General features: G+C 37.0%; 4 protein-coding genes and 1 pseudogene across 7 annotated transcripts; 2 read left to right on the forward strand and 3 right to left on the reverse strand.

The window, feature by feature from the left end:
• Positions 1-566: 566 nt before the first annotated feature.
• On the forward strand, positions 567-3,542 carry LOC111311987 (uncharacterized). 3 transcript variants are annotated; one of them, XM_089762002.1, is made up of 6 exons: positions 567-963; positions 1,575-1,665; positions 2,084-2,259; positions 2,425-2,485; positions 2,604-2,658; positions 3,299-3,542. In XM_089762002.1, the coding sequence occupies exons 1-5, from the start codon at positions 832-834 to the stop codon at positions 2,618-2,620; spliced, it is 477 nt and encodes a 158-aa protein (XP_089618128.1). In that variant the 5' UTR covers positions 567-831; the 3' UTR covers positions 2,621-2,658; positions 3,299-3,542. The 3 variants fall into 3 exon arrangements, with proteins under 3 accessions (XP_089618128.1, XP_022767622.1, XP_022767621.1); XM_022911887.2 differs by having other exon boundaries at positions 576-963; positions 3,302-3,542; XM_022911886.2 differs by having other exon boundaries at positions 583-963; positions 1,575-1,677; positions 3,302-3,542.
• A 962-nt stretch (positions 3,543-4,504) lies between these two features.
• LOC111311989 (uncharacterized) lies at positions 4,505-5,150 on the reverse strand. Its single transcript, XM_022911888.2, has 2 exons — positions 4,795-5,150; positions 4,505-4,689 (listed from the first exon to the last, which is right to left on the reverse strand). Exons 1-2 carry the CDS (start codon positions 5,132-5,134, stop codon positions 4,673-4,675), a joined length of 357 nt encoding a protein of 118 aa, XP_022767623.2. The 5' UTR covers positions 5,135-5,150; the 3' UTR covers positions 4,505-4,672.
• A 6,097-nt stretch (positions 5,151-11,247) lies between these two features.
• Positions 11,248-15,288, reverse strand: LOC111311990 (rop guanine nucleotide exchange factor 7-like). The gene is made up of 8 exons (XM_022911889.2): positions 14,874-15,288; positions 13,668-14,281; positions 13,467-13,583; positions 13,166-13,320; positions 12,796-12,870; positions 12,435-12,725; positions 11,997-12,353; positions 11,248-11,903 (listed from the first exon to the last, which is right to left on the reverse strand). Exons 1-8 carry the CDS (start codon positions 14,891-14,893, stop codon positions 11,418-11,420), a joined length of 2,115 nt encoding a protein of 704 aa, XP_022767624.2. The 5' UTR covers positions 14,894-15,288; the 3' UTR covers positions 11,248-11,417.
• Positions 15,289-17,224: 1,936 nt separating this feature from the next.
• Positions 17,225-18,297, forward strand: LOC111311985 (glutathione S-transferase U8-like; annotated as a pseudogene). Its single transcript, XR_016342773.1, has 2 exons — positions 17,225-17,561; positions 17,771-18,297. The product of XR_016342773.1 is annotated as a glutathione S-transferase U8-like (transcript).
• A 450-nt stretch (positions 18,298-18,747) lies between these two features.
• On the reverse strand, positions 18,748-19,888 carry LOC111311986 (universal stress protein PHOS32-like). Its single transcript, XM_022911883.2, has 4 exons — positions 19,621-19,888; positions 19,413-19,522; positions 19,182-19,303; positions 18,748-19,054 (listed from the first exon to the last, which is right to left on the reverse strand). Exons 1-4 carry the CDS (start codon positions 19,793-19,795, stop codon positions 18,961-18,963), a joined length of 501 nt encoding a protein of 166 aa, XP_022767618.1. The 5' UTR covers positions 19,796-19,888; the 3' UTR covers positions 18,748-18,960.
• Positions 19,889-22,382: the final 2,494 nt, after the last annotated feature.

The raw sequence follows: 22,382 nt of genomic DNA on the forward strand, positions 1-22,382 counted from the left end.
TGGACCACGTTGTCACGAAATAACGATTCTTATACATTATTTTTTAAAATTTATGTTTACGAATATGTTTATTTGATATTTACGAGTAAATTCGTTTAATATAATTAAATTTAATTTTAATTGGATAAAAAAATTTTATTATTTAAATAAATAAAATTTAAAAGAATAATTCTTTTTTAAATAAAAATGAAATTTAAATATCTTTAAAATTAAATAAATTATATATATTCATTTCTTTATATTCGATTTATTTAAAGAAAAAGGGCGGATGTTCGAGGTAATAAAAGATTGGGACTTGGATCCAGGCCCACCCCATACATTGTTTCTGCACGTGGCATAAATCTGTCTGACTGTCAACAAAGTAAAAGGACGAGAAAACAGAAAACGAAACATAAGATCTGAGGTGACAGAGTTCGTCAGCGACGACACTCACTCAGTTCATTAAAACAGTAAAAGTAAAACCGAAAGAGAGTTATTTCGATGATTTTCTTTTCTAAATTCAACGTTGTTTATTCAAAGTATAAATTGGCAAGAAAGGGACGGTTCTGATTTCTCTTAAAAAAACCACGTCAAACAAAGCGCAATCTTTACGTGTCTTTCTTTTCGGTATTTTTTTTTCTCCTTTCTGTTGCGTACTGTTTTGTTTTCCTCTCTACTTCTCTTCTTTCTGTTTCCGTTTTTTTTTTCTTTCCTTTCTGTTGACGGTGCTTCTTTCAAATATTATATATTATCTCTCACTTTGTTGGAGACTAAACAAAGATTAACACCTGCTATAACTTATAAGATTGATAAGAGAGAAAAGAGCAGTCTAATTTGTTAAGACTTGAGAAAATGGAAGGAGGGAAAGGGGTGGGGTCGTCGTCGTCGTCCTCTTCTTCCTTTACTTCTGAGCTCTTTGGTTCCAAAGAGTCACCTTCATCTTCCACAGGGATTTTCGGGTCTATATTTGCTCCTCCATCTAAGGTATTATTATCATGTTCTATTATATTTTTTGGGGGTTTGTATTCTCTTTCATTTCTTTGGTATTCAATGTTTTTGTTATTGGATTTTTTTCGTTTATGTCCCATGGAGTTTCGAAGTTTGAACTTTTTTTTTCAATTGGGTAATTTGAGACTATATAAAAGACTATTGTTTTAAAGTTGTTTGTTTTTTAATGGGAAGTTTTCTTTGTTGAGCTTTGCGAGATTGATTAAGGAGTACTGCTGAGAGAAATGAATTTGAAGTTTTTTGCAAATAGCAAAATAGACATTGTGTTAGGCAATAATGGAGTGATTTGTAGGTGAAAATAAGGCTGCCAATGAGAGCTTCTATAAATGCAATTGATGTTTGCAAAGCTTAAAACTTGACATTATTTCTTTCTATTGGTTTTTGCGACTGGTTTCTTCTTTTTGAAATGTATTTTACATGTTTTTGCCCTGTTCTCTCATATGTAAATAACTGCATGGATTGCAAGTTCTCTTTTAAGGCCAATTGTCTCTTTGTGCTTCTCTTTTGTCCCAATATTTTTAGAAGTTTGGTTAGTTTTCTAGTTTTGTTTAGCAGGTTTTAACTTCTTCAGGCTGGTGTTGTTTTAGGTGTTAGGAAGGGAGTCTCTGCGTGCTGATGTGATGGCCAAAAGGCAGGATTCTCCGAATGAGCCCTGGAACACAAAACCTGGGGCCTATGGTTTGTGCATCAGTTATAGCTTTTACAGGATTTCATATCAAATCATACTTATATTTACGTTTTGTATAAATAAGACAATATTTTGAGTCTATTTTCTTTTCCTTTTTGTTGAAATCCCTTTTCTGGCAAAAGCCTTTTCGACTCTATGGTAATTGATTTAACACCATTTGGTTAAAATCATAATTGGTTGTTGTGTTGTACTTTAGACCCAAGCAAGACCGATCTTTTAATTCAGTCCTGAAGTAAGGTTTTCATATTTAAGTTAAATGTTCTCATGGCTAAAGGCCTCAAGTTTTATCATTCAATGACGTTTACTTATTTATCTTAGCATTCTTAGCTTGTTTTACAAATTCCTTGGTGGTTCTTGAGTTCTCAATTTTGTATCCGAAAACTCTCTAAATGGACCCAGTCTTGTCAGGTAATTCTTCTAAAGGATATGAAGGTGAAAATCAGAGCATAGCAAATAAAGATTTGAGTTCCATTTACCAGGAGCAAAGAGTACAACCCTGTCATTTAAGTTCATCGATCTACTATGGTGGCCAAGATGTATACGTTCATCCCCAGAGTAGCCAGGGCTCTGGATTAAACTCTATGGTTAGTATATCAAGATGTCCTATAGGCATGAAATACCTAGTGACTAGTGACTCGAAGGACATTCAGAGCATTCTTTTTGCATACACATTTGGAATACTTTAAGGTTTCTAGTTTGATCAGTCTTTTGATTTAGGAATCTGCTAACATGTTTTCATTATTTTCTAGTACAAGAAGGACGGCGGAGAAGATGATTCAGGGAGTGCATCAATTGGAAACTGGTGGAAAGGTATGACTGTCTAATGGGCTCTACTGATGGGGAGCGTAGTGCATAACTTTTTAACTGTAAGGTTGATATTTTTGTTACTAATACTAAGATGGGGACTGTCTATATTTTCTTTCTGCAGGATCTTTCTATTACTAATACTAAGAGTTTGCTTGCCCAACAACATACTTATCAAGGTACCTTTAGTCGGATTTTCACTGGAATTATAAATAGATCTTCTTCTTGTTTCTGCATTATATCTGTTCTTCTTTGGTAATGATCTCTTAATAGCCATGACCTTTAAAACCTGAACAAAATCTCCATGAGTTTTCTTCAAGGACCAGTATCTGAGATTGTTAGAATTGGCTTGGATTAATCACCATTACTACTAGAGCAAATTGATGTTTAATGGTATTTAGTCACCCCGTTCCAGTTTGCAGTATTTTGGCGGTTCACTTTAACTGCTAGAAACAATTCTAGGAAAAACGTGTAAAAGAAAAGCAATTTAAATTGAAAATCTCTTTTTTTACATGATTGAACTATATAGTTCCACCATGAAAACTATGAGCAGACCAATGCAATGAGTGGAGTGGACTTCAGCTCATTCTGCCTTCTCTTTTCATTTTACCTTAGTTTGATCAATCAATTAATATCTCATCCTACTACCACCTTTTTCCTGTCATTATAAGAAGCCAAGAAACTCAGACAAAAAATAGAAAATAAAATAAAAGAAAAACAAGTATAAATGGCTTGTGAGTTGCTTATATATGACTCCCATTTCCTTTTTTCCATTGCCATTCTGATAAGGTTGCATTTATGTGTTGACTTTATCTTTAGCAGGTATATATGAAGATATAGATAGCAAATTAATCTCTCTGGTTATATTTGGGGGGTGGATTACAGTAGTCAGACGTTGCAGACAACTGGACGTTTTTTACTTTCTCCAGCCTAGCAAATATAGTTATTCGGCCTCCCTTCTTCACTGTGAAGGATGATGAGACCTGCTCTTTTTCTTCTGTAAAGAATAACTACTTAAGTGACTTGATATATTATGTGATGAATGACTACTACTGCTTGACTATCTAGTATCCATGGCTGAACTCTGCTTTCTTGTCCGCATGCATTTTGCTTTAAACAAGAGAATAGAATTTAATCAATATGAGATTTTGGTTTGCATTTTCAATTGTCTTGTTTACTAGAAAACAGGAATGTTTACTGTTTAGCCTATTTTGAAATGGCAAATAAAAAAAAAAATCCCTTAGAATATAAAGGATAAACTTCCTCCATGGCTTTTTTCCCTCTTATTGAATTTTATCACTTTGCTGGATAATCTCCATCTTGTTATCCTTATCTCTCAGATGGAACTTCCAGAAAAGGAAGGATTAAAGAAAATTTTATCCTGATTGTATTAGCTTCTTTTATCCCTTCATTTACAATCCAAAGAACATAAAATAAACCCAAGTTTTCACTAGGGAGTTTTGAATGACTATTGTCTTCAGCCCTTTGGTTGCTTTACGCAAGTCAAAAAAATGAATCTGACAGTACATGTCAATTGCGCTTTGTCTATGAGATACTGAAAGCACCACCTTCCCAACCCATGACTCAGATTGCCTCTAAGCTTGCCACGCGCCATAAACAGACAAAACAACCTTCAATTGAGTGTGGCCCAGCTACCACAGGTTGTCTCCAAACTGTCCTTTCTTTTCTTTTATCAGAGCCTAAGATTTTTAGTCCAAGTTATTCCCTATCCAAAATTGCGACCCATAGACCAAAGCAGTCTCTATCCATCAGTTGGGGGGACAAAGGCTTCAGAATGGTCGTTAAAGAACACTTAAAGGGTTAGGACAAATATTCTGCAACCACGTGTCTATCAAAGTTGATTAGGATTTTGATGTTGCATTATCAATGGTTGTTTCATGATTTTTGAAAAAAAATTTTTGACTTTGTTAACCGTTTTCAAATGAATCATGCCTTTGGAATAAGTTTTGTTGCTTCTCTATTGGTTTTATGAACTGAAATTCAAAGGGTGATGCAATCAAAAACTAATACAAATCAGAAACATGCATGATTATCTTATTCAAGATAGATATCAACAAGCTGCAAGCTTTTATTAGTACAGAGGCAAGCTTAAGCTACATAGTCTCTACTATAATTCAAGTGAGCTCCAGCACTTTTATAGTAGCATGAGTAATGAGTCCCCAGATTTTCCCTTCAGGGAAGTGTATAAGCTGCAAATCAAGCAGTTATAATATATGTTAAGAGGTGAATTTTTTTTTTTTTTTTTAAATTTAGAAAAACAGGAACAAAGATGGAGCACTGAAATCATGACTCACCTCCACACTTGTAACCGACTGGACGGTTGGCTATGTTGCAACGTTTAGGGATTGTTATAGCAATTTCAGGCTTAATTCCGGATGATTTAGCAGTGTTAGAGAGCATAACGGCACAGAGACAGCTTGGACTTTGGCCTATATTCCTCACCTGGGCGCAGCAACTGGGAGAGACAGCAGCGTTTTCGTCTTGTGCTGCTTCAGCACATGGGACAAGTTTCATTGCCTCATTATCAGGAGATGATTTTCCACATTCCCCTTTTGCATCAACCTTTTCAAGCCCCGCAATGCTGACAAGCACAATCAATCCCATAACACAGATGAATTTCAATGCAGCTGCCATTTCTCTTATCTCAAAATCCCAGATCCTTCTGCTGACACTGATAGTTAATGCAGCATCCCCCTCTTCTAAAGGGGTATTTATACTGTAACATGAGCAAAAAATGGAATAGCACCACCAGTCCACTAATGGTAATGGAGCAGGCACTAGAAGAACAGACAAATTTATTATTGTAGCACTTTAATTTAAGAAAAATGTGCCACCATTACCTAATTCTTGTTTAGTCCAATCAAAGTTAGGTGTCTGCAGCAACAATTATCATTCCTTTCTGTATTCCTCCATCTGTAATCATCTCAAAGACTGTGAAAAAACTCAAAAAATCTTGCCATTTAGCCACTTCAGCCGCTGTTTCTGAAACTCCATTGCCAACTACAAGGGATCACAGAGTGCTTGCTCCAATAAAGCTACCTTTTTGTGGATACGTGTAATCAACTTACAATCAACCACTCCATCTTTATAGGTGTAATCTGCTGATACTGCCGTCAGGCCAATCGGGGGAGTTGCATTCTATCAACATTGTTTATTGATCTTTTTAAAGCTATGATATGATATTGTACATTTTAAAACAATTTACTTCTAGCTTTTATTATCAGAAGAAAACTACAATTGCTGAGCTCTAGGAATTAGATATTGCAAAAGTAAAATCTATACTTCGTATAAATTGCTCTAGAAGATAGAATAATTTGCTATGTCTGAAAGAAAGACGCATTTAGGGCACGGAGAAAAATATTTGGAATTACTCGACTGTCCTGGCAGTGAGTTTGTTGGCGTTTCTAATTGTTAGGAAAATGGGGTCCAGTCCCATGTAAGTGGTTTTGGACCAAGTAAAGGCCATGGGCCTTGATCTTTTATTTTACACAGAGCCCTAGCTACTTAATAAAAAAAAGAGGTGGGGTTGTTTTATGTGTGTGTCGAAAACCAAGCAGAGAAAGAAGAAAAGCCAGGAAAAGCAGAGAGAGAAAAAGGAGAAGGGAGAGTTGGTTGAACGGAAGTCGATCCGTGGTCCGATTGAGTTGGAACCTTGTCAGGAGGTTTATGATTCAGAGTTTGACATTCTGAACGGTGAAGATCGGGTTTGAAGCTCTCTAGGAACAAATCCAGGGTGTATTTGTTGAGTCACTTATTTGGTGAGATTTCTCCAATTGTTTCTCTAGTTGTTGATTAGCTCTAGTTTTAGCTAGAGAAGAACTTTGTATAACTATTATTTGATAGTGAAGATTTTTCTGGCGGCCCGTGGTTTTTTTTCCCTCTACACTGGAGGGTTTTCCACGTAAATCTTGGTGTGCTTTATTTTTCTGCGCATTTGATTATTGATTGTTGTCTATTGCTTCTGTATTGTTGTGATTATTGCTTCAGGCGCAACAAGTGGTATCAGAGCGAGGGTTATTTTGAGACATCGATACAGAAGCAACCCAGGATAGAAGTAAATTCTGTTTGAGATCATGGAAGGTGATACAGGTTCCATGATAAAATTGACAGCATCAAATTATTCAATTTGGAAGCCTATGATGGAGGATCATCTATACTGCAAAGATTTGTATGAGCCAGTATTGGGTGATTCGGCTAAACCAGCAGATATGAAAGATGAAAGCTGGAAGAAGCTAGGTAGAAAGACGCTGGCTACAATCAGAAAATGGGTTGATATCAGCGTGTTCCATCATGTAGCGCAGGAATCGGATGCTCACATTGTTTGGGAAAAATTGGCAGCATTGTATGAGAGAAAAACAGGTATGAATAAAGTTATGCTTGTTAAAAAGATTGCAACTTGTAAGTCTAAACATAAATCTAAGTTTAGAGGTAAAGTGAAGTGTTTCCATTGTGGTAAGGCTGGTCATATAAAACGAAATTGTAGAATCTTGAAGCAAGAGCGAAAAGATGAGAAAGGCAAGAGTTCAGATGATGGCAATGTTGTAGCAGTGAATTCAGATAGTGATTCAGTTACTTTGATTTGTACACATGGTGATTGTAATCATGTTAGTGATCCCGGCATTGAGTGGATAGTTGACACAGGAGCGGCATATCATTGTGTTCCTAAGAGAGAGTTGTTTACAACTTACAAAGTAGGAGACTTTGGTTGTACCAAGATGGGAAACAAGAGTGTGTCGCAGATTGTTGGGATTGGTGATATTGGTGTACAAACTAGTACAGGCTGCATGTTGACTTTAAGGGATGTCAGACACATTCCAGATATGAGAATGAACTTGCTTGCTATTAATGTCCTTGATAAGGAGGGATATGAAAGCCGACAAAAGAATGGACAGTGGAAGCTTCTCAAAGGATCTATGGTAGTTGCAAGGGGAAAACTATGCTGCACAATGTATAAGACATGGATGCAATTGAACGGTAACCAGGTAAATACCGTTGAAAATGATGCTTCAGCAAACTTGTGGCACAGGAGGCTGGCACACATGAGTGAAAAAGGGTTACAGGTTTTGGCAAGGCACTCTCTCATTCCCTTGACCAAAGGTATGTCTCTCGATTCATGTGATTATTGTTTGTTTGGTAAGCATCATAGAGTTTTTTTTCGTAAAAGTTCTCAGAGAAAAGAAAATAGATTGGAATTAATTTATTCTGATGTATGTGGTCCCATTGAGGTTGAGTCATTAGGTGGTAGCAGATATTTTGTTACTTTTATTGATGATGCTTCACGTAAGACTTGGGTGTATATGTTGAAATATAAAAGTCAGGTACTGCAGTATTTTCAAAAATTTCATGCCATGGTTGAAAGGATGACAGGGTTACCCTTAAAGTGTATTCGAACTGATAATGGTGGGGAATACACATCTAAAAGCTTTGAAGAGTATTGCTCAAAGCATGGGATCAGGCATGAGAGGACAGAACCTGGAACACCGCAGCATAATGGTATAGCTGAAAGAATGAATCGCACCATTGTGGAAAAAGTCAGATGTATGTTGAGGATGGCAAAATTACCAAAGCCATTCTGGGGTGAAGCAGTCAACACAGCTTGTTATTTACTTAACAGGTCACCATCAGTTCCTTTGGGCTTTGACATTCCAGAAAGAGTGTGGACAGGAAAAGATGCTTCATACTCTCACTTAAAAATTTTTGGGTGTAAAGCATTCATGCATGTGCCGAAAGAGCAGAGATCAAAGCTTGACAGTAAAGCTACACAGTGTGTGTTTGTAGGATATGGTGATGAGGAATTTGGCTACAGGGTATGGGATCCAGTAAAGAGAAAGACAGTCAGAAGCAGAGATGTGGTCTTTCATGAAAAAGAAACCATAGCAGACCTTGAGAAAAATGAGAAGACTACACGAGTTACTGTTGAGTGTGATGTTTCAACACCGACAGGGATTTCACAGGAAAGAGCCACAGATGGTGAAAATGAGCCAGAAACAGAACTTAGGGATATGGATGAGCCAGCTACAGTTGGTGATGAGCCAGATGCTATTAGTTTTGAGCAGGGGGAGCAATCCTCTCTACCTGAGAGTGTTGAGCAGGGGGAGCTACCTTCGACATCAAGTGATGTAGAGTCTCAGCCCAGGAGATCTACTAGAGAGCGCAGGCCATCTACCAGGTATTCAAGTTCAGATTTTATTTTAGTTACCAGTGAAGGGGAGCCAGAAAGCTTTCAAGATGTGCAGGCTACTCCGGATAGAGAGCACTGGTTAAAAGCAATGAAAGAAGAGATGGAGTCATTGCGAAAGAATGGTACTTATGATCTTGTTAAACTTCCAACAGGAAAGAGGCCATTAAAGAATAAATGGGTGTTCAAGTTGAAAAAAAGATGGTGACAAACTAGTGAGGTACAAAGCTCGATTGGTAGTAAAAGGTTTTTCTCAGAAACCAGGCATCGATTTTGATGAGATTTTTGCTCCAGTTGTAAAAATGAGTTCTATTCGAGTGGTACTGGGATTGACAGCTAGTTTGAATCTTGAACTTGAGCAACTTGATGTTAAAACTGCATTTTTGCATGGTGATTTACAGGAGGACATTTATATGAATCAGCCTGAGGGTTTTGAAGTGAAAGGGAAAGAGCACTTAGTTTGCAAATTGAAGAAAAGCTTGTATGGCTTGAAACAAGCTCCGCGACAGTGGTACAAGAAGTTTGATTCTTTTATGATGAGTCATAGCTATAAAAGAACAGCAGCAGATTCTTGTGTGTATATTAAACAATTCCCTAATGGTAACTTCATTATCCTATTATTATATGTTGATGATATGTTGATTGTAGGACAAGATGCTAGTATGGTTTGCAGGTTGAAAGAACAATTGTCTAAGTCCTTTGATATGAAGGATTTAGGTCCAGCAAAGCAGATTCTTGGTATGGACATTATCCGAGATAGGAGAGCTGGAAAGCTGTGGTTGTCACAGGAAAAGTATGTTGAACGAGTGCTTGGTAGATTCAACATGCAACATGCTAAATCAGTTAGCAGTTCACTTGCCAACCATTTTCATCTAAGTAAGAAATCTTGTCCAGTGTCTAAGGAAGAGCAACTAGCTATGTCTAGTATTCCTTATTCTTCTGCAGTCGGTTCTTTAATGTATCTTATGGTTTGTACAAGGCCTGACATTGCTCATGCAGTTGGTGTAGTGAGCAGATTTCTTTCTAATCCAGGGAAGGTTCACTGGGAAGCAGTAAAATGGATTTTTAGATATTTGAGGGGTACCTCAAAAATGTGTTTGACTTATGGAGTTTCACAACCAATTCTAGAAGGGTTTACTGATGCTGACATGGCAGGCGATCTTGATGGTAGGAAATCTACTTCAGGGTATTTGTTCACTTTTGCAGGAGGAGCTGTATCTTGGCAGTCTAAGTTGCAGAAGTGTGTTGCTTTGTCAACTACAGAGGCTGAGTATATTGCAGCAACTGAAGCATGTAAAGAAATGCTTTGGATGAAACGTTTTCTTCTTGAATTAGGGTTGAATCAGAAAGAGTATGTGGTATTTTGTGATAGCCAGAGTGCTTTAGATTTGAGTAAGAATACCATGTACCATGCTAGAACAAAGCACATTGATGTTAGATATCATTGGTTACGTTCAGTGATTGAAGAACAGCAGATGCTATTGAAGAAAGTCCATACTGATAAAAATGTGGCAGATATGTTGACTAAGATACTTCCCAGGGAAAAGCTTGAGCTTTGTAGTAACTTGGCCGGAATGAGTTCCCTGGCCAAGGTAAGTTCCAAATGAAACTGCTATGGTGATGAATCTCCTCCTAATGGGGCTGGAGGGGGAGATTGTTAGGAAAATGGGGTCCAGTCCCATGTAAGTGGTTTTGGACCAAGTAAAGGCCATGGGCCTTGATCTTTTATTTTACACAGAGCCCTAGCTACTTAATAAAAAAAAGAGGTGGGGTTGTTTTATGTGTGTGTCGAAAACCAAGCAGAGAAAGAAGAAAAGCCAGGAAAAGCAGAGAGAGAAAAAGGAGAAGGGAGAGTTGGTTGAACGGAAGTCGATCCGTGGTCCGATTGAGTTGGAACCTTGTCAGGAGGTTTATGATTCAGAGTTTGACATTCTGAACGGTGAAGATCGGGTTTGAAGCTCTCTAGGAACAAATCCAGGGTGTATTTGTTGAGTCACTTATTTGGTGAGATTTCTCCAATTGTTTCTCTAGTTGTTGATTAGCTCTAGTTTTAGCTAGAGAAGAACTTTGTATAACTATTATTTGATAGTGAAGATTTTTCTGGCGGCCCGTGGTTTTTTTTCCCTCTACACTGGAGGGTTTTCCACGTAAATCTTGGTGTGCTTTATTTTTCTGCGCATTTGATTATTGATTGTTGTCTATTGCTTCTGTATTGTTGTGATTATTGCTTCAGGCGCAACACTAATTTCCCTTCCTCAGTAAATGCAATTAGGAGATTTACCTGAACGCAAAAATCCTCAGATGTAGCATGGGCCTAGACTTCATTTGGAAGATGAGGTAAAACAAACCCCACGAGCCCAAAAACCCTAAGTCTGCTAATAATCTAACATATGACAAATCAAGATGAATGGTCGTTCGCGCAAATGCAAAGTCGTCAAAAGTCGATAAGTGGATAGACATAGAAGGAAAGTTTCTGGATGTCACCACTGACACTGAGATCTGAACATCCACGTTTTTTGTTTTCAAGTTTATATGGATATAGACGAGTAACAGTTAGTTATATTCTACGTTTGATCCACAAAATGTTACGCCACTTTGAGACAATAAATGATGCCCTGAGAAGCACGAATAACAGGTTAATTGTTCGCCATTCCTATTTCTACCAAATATAAAAATAAAAGATACAAAAGTGTAGGTGAAAGACTGCTGTCTCCGGAAATTGGTTCATGGTGTGCAACCTCAGGCCTCATTCTCTTGAACTGGCTCCTGTTTTTGTAGGCCTTTTAGACATTCAAAAGATACAGATGTTTCTTGAGATGGGCTTGAAACTGATTCTGTTCCTTCATTTGGATTACTGTATTCCTTCCCTCTTAAATCAATACTAAGATAATCTGTCAAGATCTTTTTCACACCCATCCCACGCTGTGAAATTTTGTTGCTCGTGATAAACGGTGATCTTTCTCCCTTTGCAGGGCTAACTTCCTGTGCTGGAGAAAAGCTTGGGGTGGTAAATGCTGTTCTATAAGGAGTGCTTGAAAAGGGCACTGAGTATGGTATTGAAAGACTCTTCTGACCGATTACACCAACTCTGGACAGTGAAGAGAATTGTTCTGAATGCTTCGTCAAGTCATCAACATAGAGCAGATCATCAATACGTGCAACAATGTTAAATGCCAGGCTCTCCAAAACTCTTGAGTAGCTTTCCAGAATGGATTTCCCTACATCCTAATTAACACCGTAATATTCATTTGTTAGCATGACTTCGTAATTAAAAGCATTCTCAAGAACAAAACTCAAATTGGAATTATTGACACAAACCTTGTTACACTGAATTTTGCTCATATCTAAAGTGGTCTGGGGCAGACCAGGGAACCGTTGCTTCAAGCAAAGTAGGAGGCTCTCTGCTCGATCTGCAAGTATTTCTCTCTTGTCAACATCAACCATCAGATCCTTGACCAATTCCCATGATGACTTTGAACTAGACCGGGTAGCGTTGTTGGTAGGTTTCGAGTTGGTCTTTTTGCGCCATAAATATATTGAGGCCTCCACTCGGTTGGCAATCTCAATAGCTTGATGCTCAGAGGACAAATCAAGGCAATCAAGAAGACATTCAGATGTAAACAGATCCGATGAAATATAGCGATAAATGAGATCTCCTAAACTGGCTCGGCCATTCTGAAACAAATTTGTAGCAAAAATTTAACAACCAACACTTTCTAGAAAGCATAATGCCCAAAACTTTTTACTGTCTTTTACCTTTGGAAGAGATTCCAAATATGATTCAGGGACTTCCATGTCAGCTAGAGTAATATTGTTGATAGCCATGGCAGCTTTTAGGATCTGGTTTGTGCAATCACGCTTATGCTGCAACTGCTTTCTTGAATTTTCATGGAGGCCTCCCGGAGGCACTCGAGGAACAGGAAGCCACCACTTTTCCTCTTGGCGCTGAAGGGCTTTTCGAAAAGAGGTTGTTCCATCAGCCTCTGGGGCTAAAATCCCTTGGTCAACATACCAGAACTCTGCATTGACAAAGCTATCTAATATCTCCTGCAAAAATGATGTTACATTAAAAATGAACTCTCCCAACTCGACATTGTAATGAGTCAGTGGATCTTACAAGAAGCATGTTGTCCAATTTTCTTAAAGCAGGGAGATTAATGTAAAGATCTGATCGGGGCCTGCAGCTCATAACCTGAAATCACAGCAAGAAAGAGCCATGGAAAATAATTTAAACAAGATATTGACATATTTAGACCATCCGGTAGTAAAACTTTTCTTTTAGCGGTTTTCTTTTTCATGATTATATAAGTGGCTTAGGAGGATTTCATCACCAATGGCTTTTGAATTGCTTCGGAAACTAGACATGGCATTTTGAACTACAAATCCGACACCGTATACAACTTGTTCGCTAGAATTCAAAAACTGCCCTAGTGTCCCATTTTCAAATCCTGGGAGATGTTTACAAGGAAAAGTTTAGATAGCTTTACCTCAAGCTTGCTTCCATCTGGGAAAGTCTGCCACGAGGGTATCAACTCAACAATGTGATCACTAACAGAAAGGAGCCATTCCATCTCTCTTCGCCACATTGCTTTCTTCTCAGACGGCAGTGGTTCTAACCTCCATATTTGCCCAAATAACGTGGCTTCAAAATTAAGGCAGTGAAGGAGAAAGAACCATAAAAAAAAAAAAAAAAAAGTCAATACCAATGAACCAACATAAATCAGAAACAAATGTCCACATTGACAAATAAAATTGATAAAAACTATCTTAAAAAAATTGTCAGCATACCACAAAGATTGGTGATGGCATTTGAAATAGCCAAGGCTGTGCAAACACCATTTCCACACCCAGACATATCTTCTCCAAGCAGCAATTTTGCAAATCTTTCCTTCATCAACTCAATCTCTAAAACCCCATTAACCAAACACATCAACAAAATGATTCAAGCAAGGAAAACGAGAGACATATTCATATGATAGTCAATAATACCTGAAATTGTGGAGCCTTGTTTCTCTAATTTCCTATCATCCAAGGGGGGTTTCTCTCCATCTTCACTGCTATTAGTACTGGTGCAGTCTTCTGTCTCAGCATTTTCCCGCACAGGCCGACCCAATGAAGGTGGTGAAGCTGAATCTTCTTCAGAACTACTGTGACTGTGTACCTCCTCGTGCCCCGTTGTTTCTGATGTCAAAAAATCGGAACTTGAACTACTTTCACGACCCTTATCTTCAACCAACTCGGCAAATGTCCCTATTTGAACCCCATTTTCACCAAAGCTTTCATTTTTCTCTTCAAAGCTTTCGTTTTTCTCAACCAAACCCTCCGTTTCAGCTTTCTCTTCTTCAAAAAGACCAGGTGAAGCACAAAAAATAGAGTTGTTAACTATCATCCCACTACACTCTAACCTTTGCAAGCAATACCTATTTGACTCTATAGGTCTGTAGCACAAGCTCCTAACAGATTTTGAAGCCCTAAAGCTCTTAGCTTTTAGCATTGGTACAGGCAAACAAAGCTTGAACTGGTAATGCTGTCGTGGCAGTTGTTGGTTGGAGTCCATTTGTTCTTGGTGGGTGAAAGTTCCATCCATAGGGTCGCCACCATGTCTGCTTCAGTGAGGCAAAATGGAAGTGAAAAAAAAAATGAAGAGAAATTCAGTGTGGGTTTTTTTCTTTTCTTTTTTTTGTTTTTTTGACAGAAAAAGTAAGAAGCTTTGTGTTCTTATATGTGAGGAGTAAAGCTGTTCATGATTACTGAAGCTTGCTCAAACACATGATTGAGGGAGCTTTTTCTTCACCTCTGAAACTATTTAAGACCTCCCCAATTTTCCTCTCTTTTTTTTTTTTTTTTCACATTTGTAAACTGCTCTAATTCTCATGTTATTAAGCAGACAAAACAAGAAAAGAAAAGGGGTTAATAATCTCTAGGCTTTATTTGAAAAATTGTGATAAAAGGTATGGGGAGTCGTGTAGGCGACCGATCTATCCATGATGTTTACTCTTACCGTTTTAAAGTTTTATTCTTTCAATTATGTTTTTTATTTTCCTAAGACAGGTAAGGTTTTTAGCTTTCAAAAATTACTACATCGGCAGTTCTTGAAGTTTACTTATAACCACCATTTTTCATGGCATTTTTTGAATGAAAAAAGAAACATGGTATCAAAACATGTAAAGTAATATTCGCTTTTGTGATGCTTACCCTCCAATTTTGTCTGTCATTCATGCAAATCCCCTTGGCATTCCAAATCTGAAAACTTGGAATCTTCTTTTCCAAACCCAAATCAAACTCGTCGAACTTGTCAAATCTAAAAATCTGTGAATTGTAAATGAAACTCAACAGGGGATGATGAAAATAAAGCTAGAGTAACTTTTTTTTTTGGGGGGGGGGGGGGGGGTTTTTGAATTGAATGCTAGTATCTAACTTCGCTTTATGAATGTCATTTAATTTTAATATACTTGGAAAATTTAGAAGAAAATGGCTTTTCTTTAAAGAAAAATTAACTGAAAATTCCTAGAAAAAATGGTCGGCTCTTACCAACCACATTGTGATTTGTGATGAACACTAGGGATAATGGAAAAAGATGTTTTGTCTCTTGGGCAACATCAAAATGGAGGAATTACGCAGGTGAGTTTGGCAATTTAAGGAGGGACCAGGGGTTTTTTGGTAATTGTACCAGGTTTCAATATCATATGAGATCCGACCAACTTTGTAGATGAATGTTATTAATCTTTTTTGTATATTAAATAAAACCACCTTACCCTATGAAATATAAACATCATTAGGTTTAAGGGACATTTTGGTAGATGAAAAACTAATGTAAGGACTAATCATTGTTCACTAATTGCGTGTTTAGTGCTATTTTCTTCTAATCTATAACATTTGAGGCACATTTCTATCTTTTGATGCAAAATGGTTTCTTAAACATGTTCAATTTATTTATTTATTTCTCTTTGCTTACAGAAGTGAAAACCCAAGTAGGAAAACGACATCTTTTAAGGATTGAGAGCAGAACTAAGACATGAAAGCAACAGACAAATCAAAGCATTTTCTCATAACTAACATTGAGAATGATTTGGAAAATGACATTGGAATTGAAGTGAAGATCTCATAATTAAGAAAAAATCCCTTGTTTAACATACACCACTTCCCCCTGTGGCCCTGCCCTATGGTCTTTTCTAACTTTCGTTGCAAGGCTTTGGATCTTTTGTCACTTCTAATATGGTATATCCATCCCTCTTTGGTTAATGCGGTTGTTCCAACTGAAGATTCCCCCCAACGGCCACCAAACTCTTTGCCTGATGTTGGCTTCCATTTTGAAAAGCCCTTATTAGAGGGAAAGAAAAGACTTCATCCCCAAGCTGTTTTGGGTTAATATGCTGTTTGATCTTTATTTATGAAAGTGTATTTCAACACTTTTTTAAGGCTTTTCTTTAATTCTGGCTCCAAACTCAATTTTTTGAATGGACAACCATTTAAGAAAGGAAGCCTTTTTTCTGTTGAGTTACAAGCAAATTTCGTTGGGCTGCCTTGAATATGATTATTTATTGATTGTGTTGAGCTTTGAATATGCCATATAAGTTGGGATACCATGCACATTTACGTGAAAGAAGTGAATGGTAAAAGGTGGAACCAAATTCTCTTTTGAAATTTGAACTTTTGTACACTGATTCACACTTTCACAACCAATAACTACCTCAATAATGAGTTTTACCACATCAAAATTTTGAAATAAAAATTAAGCTCTTCATGGAGGGTTCATCCTTCTAAATAAAAAAAAAAAAAAAGAGAGAGATTTCCATGTAAGTTGGACTGGATTTATGTTCGGCAAAAAGAGAAAAAAAAAACAACCAATATGGGTTTGTAGTTAACCCAAATGAGGATGCAGGCCAATGGCTAACCCATGGGGACTAGCAAATTATGTATATTAAAGATCCAATCCAAGAGCCCATCATTCCAGTAAGAGCTCCATTTTTCGTATGAAACAAAAAGCCCATAAATCTACTTCAGGTCGGGAAGTTGGGATTGAAATTTGGTCTGCTTTGAGCTGTAAGCATGTCCGGTTGATTACCTGTTCCATCTCAACTTGAAGCTAACGTACCATCCTCCTCACATGACAATGAATTTTCTTTTACATTCCAAAGAAGCATTTGACATTGGCGCATTGCTTTTACAGTCCAAACATTTCCCAAAGGCCTATCTCTGTAGAGTTTGAACTTGAAAAACCCAAGAAAAGAAAGAAACCAGGTTTCAAAGGCCCAATTTAGTTTTACGTTAACGCACCATCTTACATCATGCAATTCAAATGTTTTCTTTTTTCCCTTTTAATTCACTTTGACTGGGCTGCATTTATTTTAATCTACTATGGCAAAATGGAAATTTCCTCCATGTTCAATTGTTCATTCATTGGTTCACGACTTCAAGATCCTGACGACTTCGCTCTCACTGCACCGTCACTGATGACGGTAAGAGTATCTTCCTCCCCAAGAAATCCAGTAAATCCTCCCCCTATAAGTAGCGTCAAACCAAATTCTACCTCCAATGTGGAGAAGTAAAAAAGATAAACAGTAACATCATGGCTGAAGAAGTGAAGGTTTTTGGAGCTTGTTTAAGCCCTTTTAGTCGCAGGGTAGAGCTTGCTTTGCGATTGAAAGGTGTTCCATATGAATATATAGAAGAGGATATCTTTAAAAACAGAGCCCTTTGCTTTTGAAATACAATCCAGTTCATAAGAAAGTTCCCGTCCTCCTCCACAATAGGAAACCAATTGCGGAGTCACTCGTTATACTTGAATACATTGAGGAAACCTGGAAAGGCAATCCCATTTTGCCAGAGGATCCTTACGAAAAAGCCAAGGCTCGGTTCTGGACTAAGTTCACCGATGAGAAGGTGGAATTTGATCATTTAACTACTCTTTCCTCTGTAGTTTTTTATCGAACTCACTTTAAAAAAAAAAATTATTAAACAGCTCAGATTTAGAAATGGCCTCACCAGGCAAAACTTATTTTTGCGTTGCATTTGACGTTTCTTACGTCAGATTTGTTTAATCTGTGGGTGTATAAGTATTTGGCTCACTTCTTTTTATGGTGCTTGTATAGTGCTTGCCTGCGCTACGGAAAGCTGGGTGGAGCCCAGAGAATGAGCGAGAAAAGGCGGTGGAAGAAGCTTGTGAGTGTCTAAAAACGCTTGAAAGTTCGCTGAATGGAAAGAGATTCTTTGGGGGGGATACAGTTGGAATGGTAGACATTGCAGCCAACTTTATCGGCTTTTGGCTTACGATCATGCAAGAAGCAACAGGGCGCAAGTTGCTGTCAGCTGAGAAATTCCCTGAGCTGTTCAAATGGACTGACGAGTTTGTAAGTTGCAGTGTTGTTAAGGAAAGTCTGCCTCCCAAGGACAAACTATTGGCCTTTTATAAAGCTCGCGTTGCTGAAGCCAAGGAAGCTCAAACTAATGCCCCCAAATGAACGTTTTCCCAATGATTGTCGCGTGCTTGCCTCTTTTCTATTAGCTGGCTTTGTCTGTTATCTTTAATGCGTTTGTGTCGTGTTACTTGCTCTTGATGTTGATTTTCGGTTAAAAATAAATTAATACGCTTATACATAAATGACTATTGGGTTTAGCATTTTTGAGTTTCTCCATGCCCTTGAATATAAACCATTTGTCCTTTTCATAGGTTAATGAAATCGTTCGAGAATACTAAATGAACAAAGTAGCTTGGGTTGAGAGCTGAAAATTTTAGTCCTAGATCAAAAACCTGACGCCTGAGCAAGTCAATTAAGACAAAAACTCAACCATAATGAAGAATTAAATCTAACAGATGACTCCTTCCACCTTGTCAATTTAAAATAACAGAGTTAGGCCGTGTTGGCAGAGCAGCACAAATTGTCAAATTCATAGATCTGGATCCTTCCATCAGCCCATGTGAAAATGGGGAAAAAGAAAAAGAGAACCAACTATCCCAAATAGAGTTCATAATGTAGGCAGGACTTAATCGATTATCATTATAGCCCATCTGTTGCGGGGCTTTTCAGCACCGTGAAAGGCTATGATTTCAATGGTAGGGCGTGAAATCTATACCAAAGATACAAATTGATATTTATCTCCAGAACAATCCATTGACTGACACAGTAACACATTTAAGAATTTGGTACAAACCTTTACTCCTTAGCCTACATAGTAAACATGATCAACCAAACAGGAACAGCAGATAAAAGCATACACTCGGATCTCAACACTATTTAATCAAATTATTTTTTGTAAATCAACTTCGAAATACATTAACTTATCAGTGCTTGCTGGACCTTGGTGATTCCTTGACGATGGTAACAGGGCAAGGTGCATGTGTCATAACATAGTTGCTCACACTACCCAAGATAATCCTGTTTTTCATCAAAAACACCCAATGCAAAAAAAAAAAAAAAAGTCAGTGATGACACTGATCGACAAAGAACGGAACAATACAAAGAGATCCTTTTTTATGACCGTATATTGTATTCTTTTTCGTACCTTTTAACAGTTCCAAGTCCTCTGCTTCCCATAACCAAAGAGTCAAGTTTTAGATCTTCAATAGCATCAAGAATCTTTTCTCTAGCATCTCCTCCCCAATACAGTTTTGTGACAACGTTTATCTGTAATCGCAAATATGATTATATCTCTGCCTCAAATAAGCCTATATTCATTCAATGGACACAATCAATGGTCTTTTAAAGGAAAAAAAAAAGGGGTGCTGGGGGTAACCTCTTTTTGTCTAGAAGCAGTGTCAAGCATGTCAAGAACTTCAATATCAGTTTTAACATCGTACTTCTTCAGAGTCTCTGGCTCTCTAAACTCTGTCAAAGGAATAAGTGCTGCAAGAATCGAAAAACAACCCAAGATTAGATCAGATCAGAAATGTGAGAAAAACTGAACCTTTAGAGCTTTAACGGAAAAAAAGAAAGAAACATACGAGAACCAGATTTGGCCCAGAGAGCGTTGCGAGACTCATCGAGAGAGTTAGGATTGATGTGGATGATGTAAAGGATGTCACCCTTGTCAGCCAAGTTATTTATAGCCCACTTAAGAGCGTTCTTGCTGCTACATGAGAAGTCCATAGCCACTCCTATCTTCCTATCTCCTGGCATTTTCTTCCTTCCTTAATTTTTGCTCTATCTCAGGCAAGAAGAATCAGTAGGTTGCGTGTCCTAAAGATAAAGCCAAAAGGCGGTTTCCAGAATGAAGAGAAAGCAAGAGTATGGCTGTGTATGTATATGGAAAGGCAAAAGAACAGGTCAAAAGGGAAACTTGATCAGTAACTTGGAAGGCTTAGTGGGAAAGCTTAATCTCGGCCGACAACGTGTTCATCGAGCCTTGTGATGTTGGTATGATGGCAATGAGCTTGCTTGGATTTTATTAGGGTGTTGATAATTAAATTCTAATTAAGTTAATTAATTGATTCGATTTAATTTGATTAATTGATTAATTATTAAATTAATTTTAAATGATTAGTAAAAATAATTTTAAAAAATTATAATTTTTAATTAATTTGATTTTAAAATAAAATTAATCAAAATACTATAAAAATGTATATATAAAATTGTTTATTTAATTTCAAGTTATTAGAATTTTTAATTTAATATTTTAGTGTTTGAATATTTGTATTAGATAATTATATTTAATTTATTTTATATATGAGAAAATAAAAGTTAAAATTAAAATATAAGTTGACTTAATGTATTTTGTTGTTTGCTTAATAAAAAATATTAATTGAATTGATTAAATTAATTTTAATTTACTAATTTTTAAAATAAAAAAATTTTAATTTAATTAAAAAAAATAAAATAATAAAATTTAATTAATTTAATTTTAAATAATTCGATTTAAAATTAATAGAATCCATCACTCTTACATCTGATGATGGCGCGAAGGTATTCCTTTTACATTGAATTATTTTTGTACGCAAGTGGGCCTTCATCGACCATTGCTTCTGTGGGTTTTCCATGTGACTAAGATATGAATGGAAATATTCCTTACCATCTGTCCACCGTGAATTGCCCTTTTTTATTAATTATTCTCGACTTTTTCTTTTTTTACAAGAGAGACCCCTGCAAGTGTAGGAAATTCTCAATCAAAGTCTATATAAGCAATGTTTGCCCCTCTAACTGTAAGTAACTCGGGCCGGTAAAAGAATTGCAAGAGGGTGCGGCACTGGGATTCTGAAGGAAAAAATTACTGCAAATTAATCAATATCAATGAGCACACTAAAGAAAAGAAGCCCACACTACTCAGTACAAAAACAAAAGAAAAGAAGCCCACAGAGTATGTCAATTGCTTGGATTGTTGGTGGTAGAAATTTTGAAACTTAGAAGTTTTATGATTGATATATCTTTGTTTACCAGGCTTCTATAATTGCCAAGACCATTACTTTACGACTTGTTTAAAGTTTCTTTTATAGGCTACTTTGAATTACTATATTCAATTACTTAGGATGCTATAACCAGCAATATTTTGGCCTCTTTCCAATATGTAAACAAGCCTCAAGTCTCTATTGCTGAATGACATCCTAATATGATAAAGTTTTGGGATGGCACGAAGCTTCTTCGAACCTTCCCTTGTCAAAGTGTAATTGTCATGCTTTATCTGAAGAATAACGTGGCTTGCAAGAAATAAACGGTAAATAAACTAATCACTAATGTCATTCAAGTTAGTTTGATATAAACCTCAAGGCTTAGGAAAGCTATTGTTTGGGGTTGGTGTAATTAATTTGGCTTATAGTTTTTTGTTGGGTAAAGAGTCAAGAATATTGTGATGAATCTGGAAGTGAAGAACAATAGCAAAAGGATCAATCTAGCTCAATTCCCTTCTTTCTCAACTTAGCCTCCAGCTCAGCTTCTTGTTTCATTAGCTCAACTTCCAGCTCCCAGTTACTGTCATATTCCTTCTTGATCCTTTTGCTACTGTTCTTCACCTCCAGATTCATCACAAAAATTCATTTAACAAAGCATCCGTAGCCACTGCTTGAATCCATAGCCATATTCTCTGAAACAATCATATATATAGCTTCCAAAAGACCAGAACTAGTGAGACCACTGCGTGCAACACTTCTAGATGAGTTTTGCCGTTGATGAAATTCCTTGTCACCAACAGCTTGTCTTTTCAATTAGGATTACAGTTTTATTATACAGACATGAAGATAAATTTAATTAGAGGAAGCAGTAGTCATTAAATTAAGCGCAGGGGTGTGCAATAAGCTAATGGTTTTGAAATCCGTTAAAAAAAAAATCAAAACAAACGACCAAGAATGTGATTTAAGTAGAGATACTCATGGATTGATTTGTATTTTAAAATTATTGTTCAAGGCTCCGCTTATCGGGCTCAAGACGCCAATTTTTTAAAAATACTAAAATAATAATAATTTATTATATTTATTATTTTAAAATTCAATAAAATTAATTTTATAATAATTAATAATAACCTGGGCCTAGAAAACCTTGTCCAAGGCCCGACTAAATTTTGGGCAGGTCTAGACCCAAGTTTGCTGGTCGAGACTAATTTTTGTAGAGCTCCAACGGCTAGTCAATCATCTCTCTTGTAGAAAGTCCAGGACCAGGAAGTCTGGGAACCCCCCCCTAAGCCTACTTTAATGCTTTTAGCTTCAGGCTTCAACGAGCCAGGGTCAGGCCTACTTAATAAAATCCGAGTCGAGTCGAGTCGTACGCCGATAAAATAAAA

This window comes from Durio zibethinus, chromosome 1 (genome assembly GCF_047325235.1).
Source record: "Durio zibethinus cultivar Kanyao isolate XHJ-2024 chromosome 1, ASM4732523v1, whole genome shotgun sequence".
In the NCBI taxonomy this organism is placed as follows: Eukaryota; Viridiplantae; Streptophyta; class Magnoliopsida; order Malvales; family Malvaceae; genus Durio; species Durio zibethinus.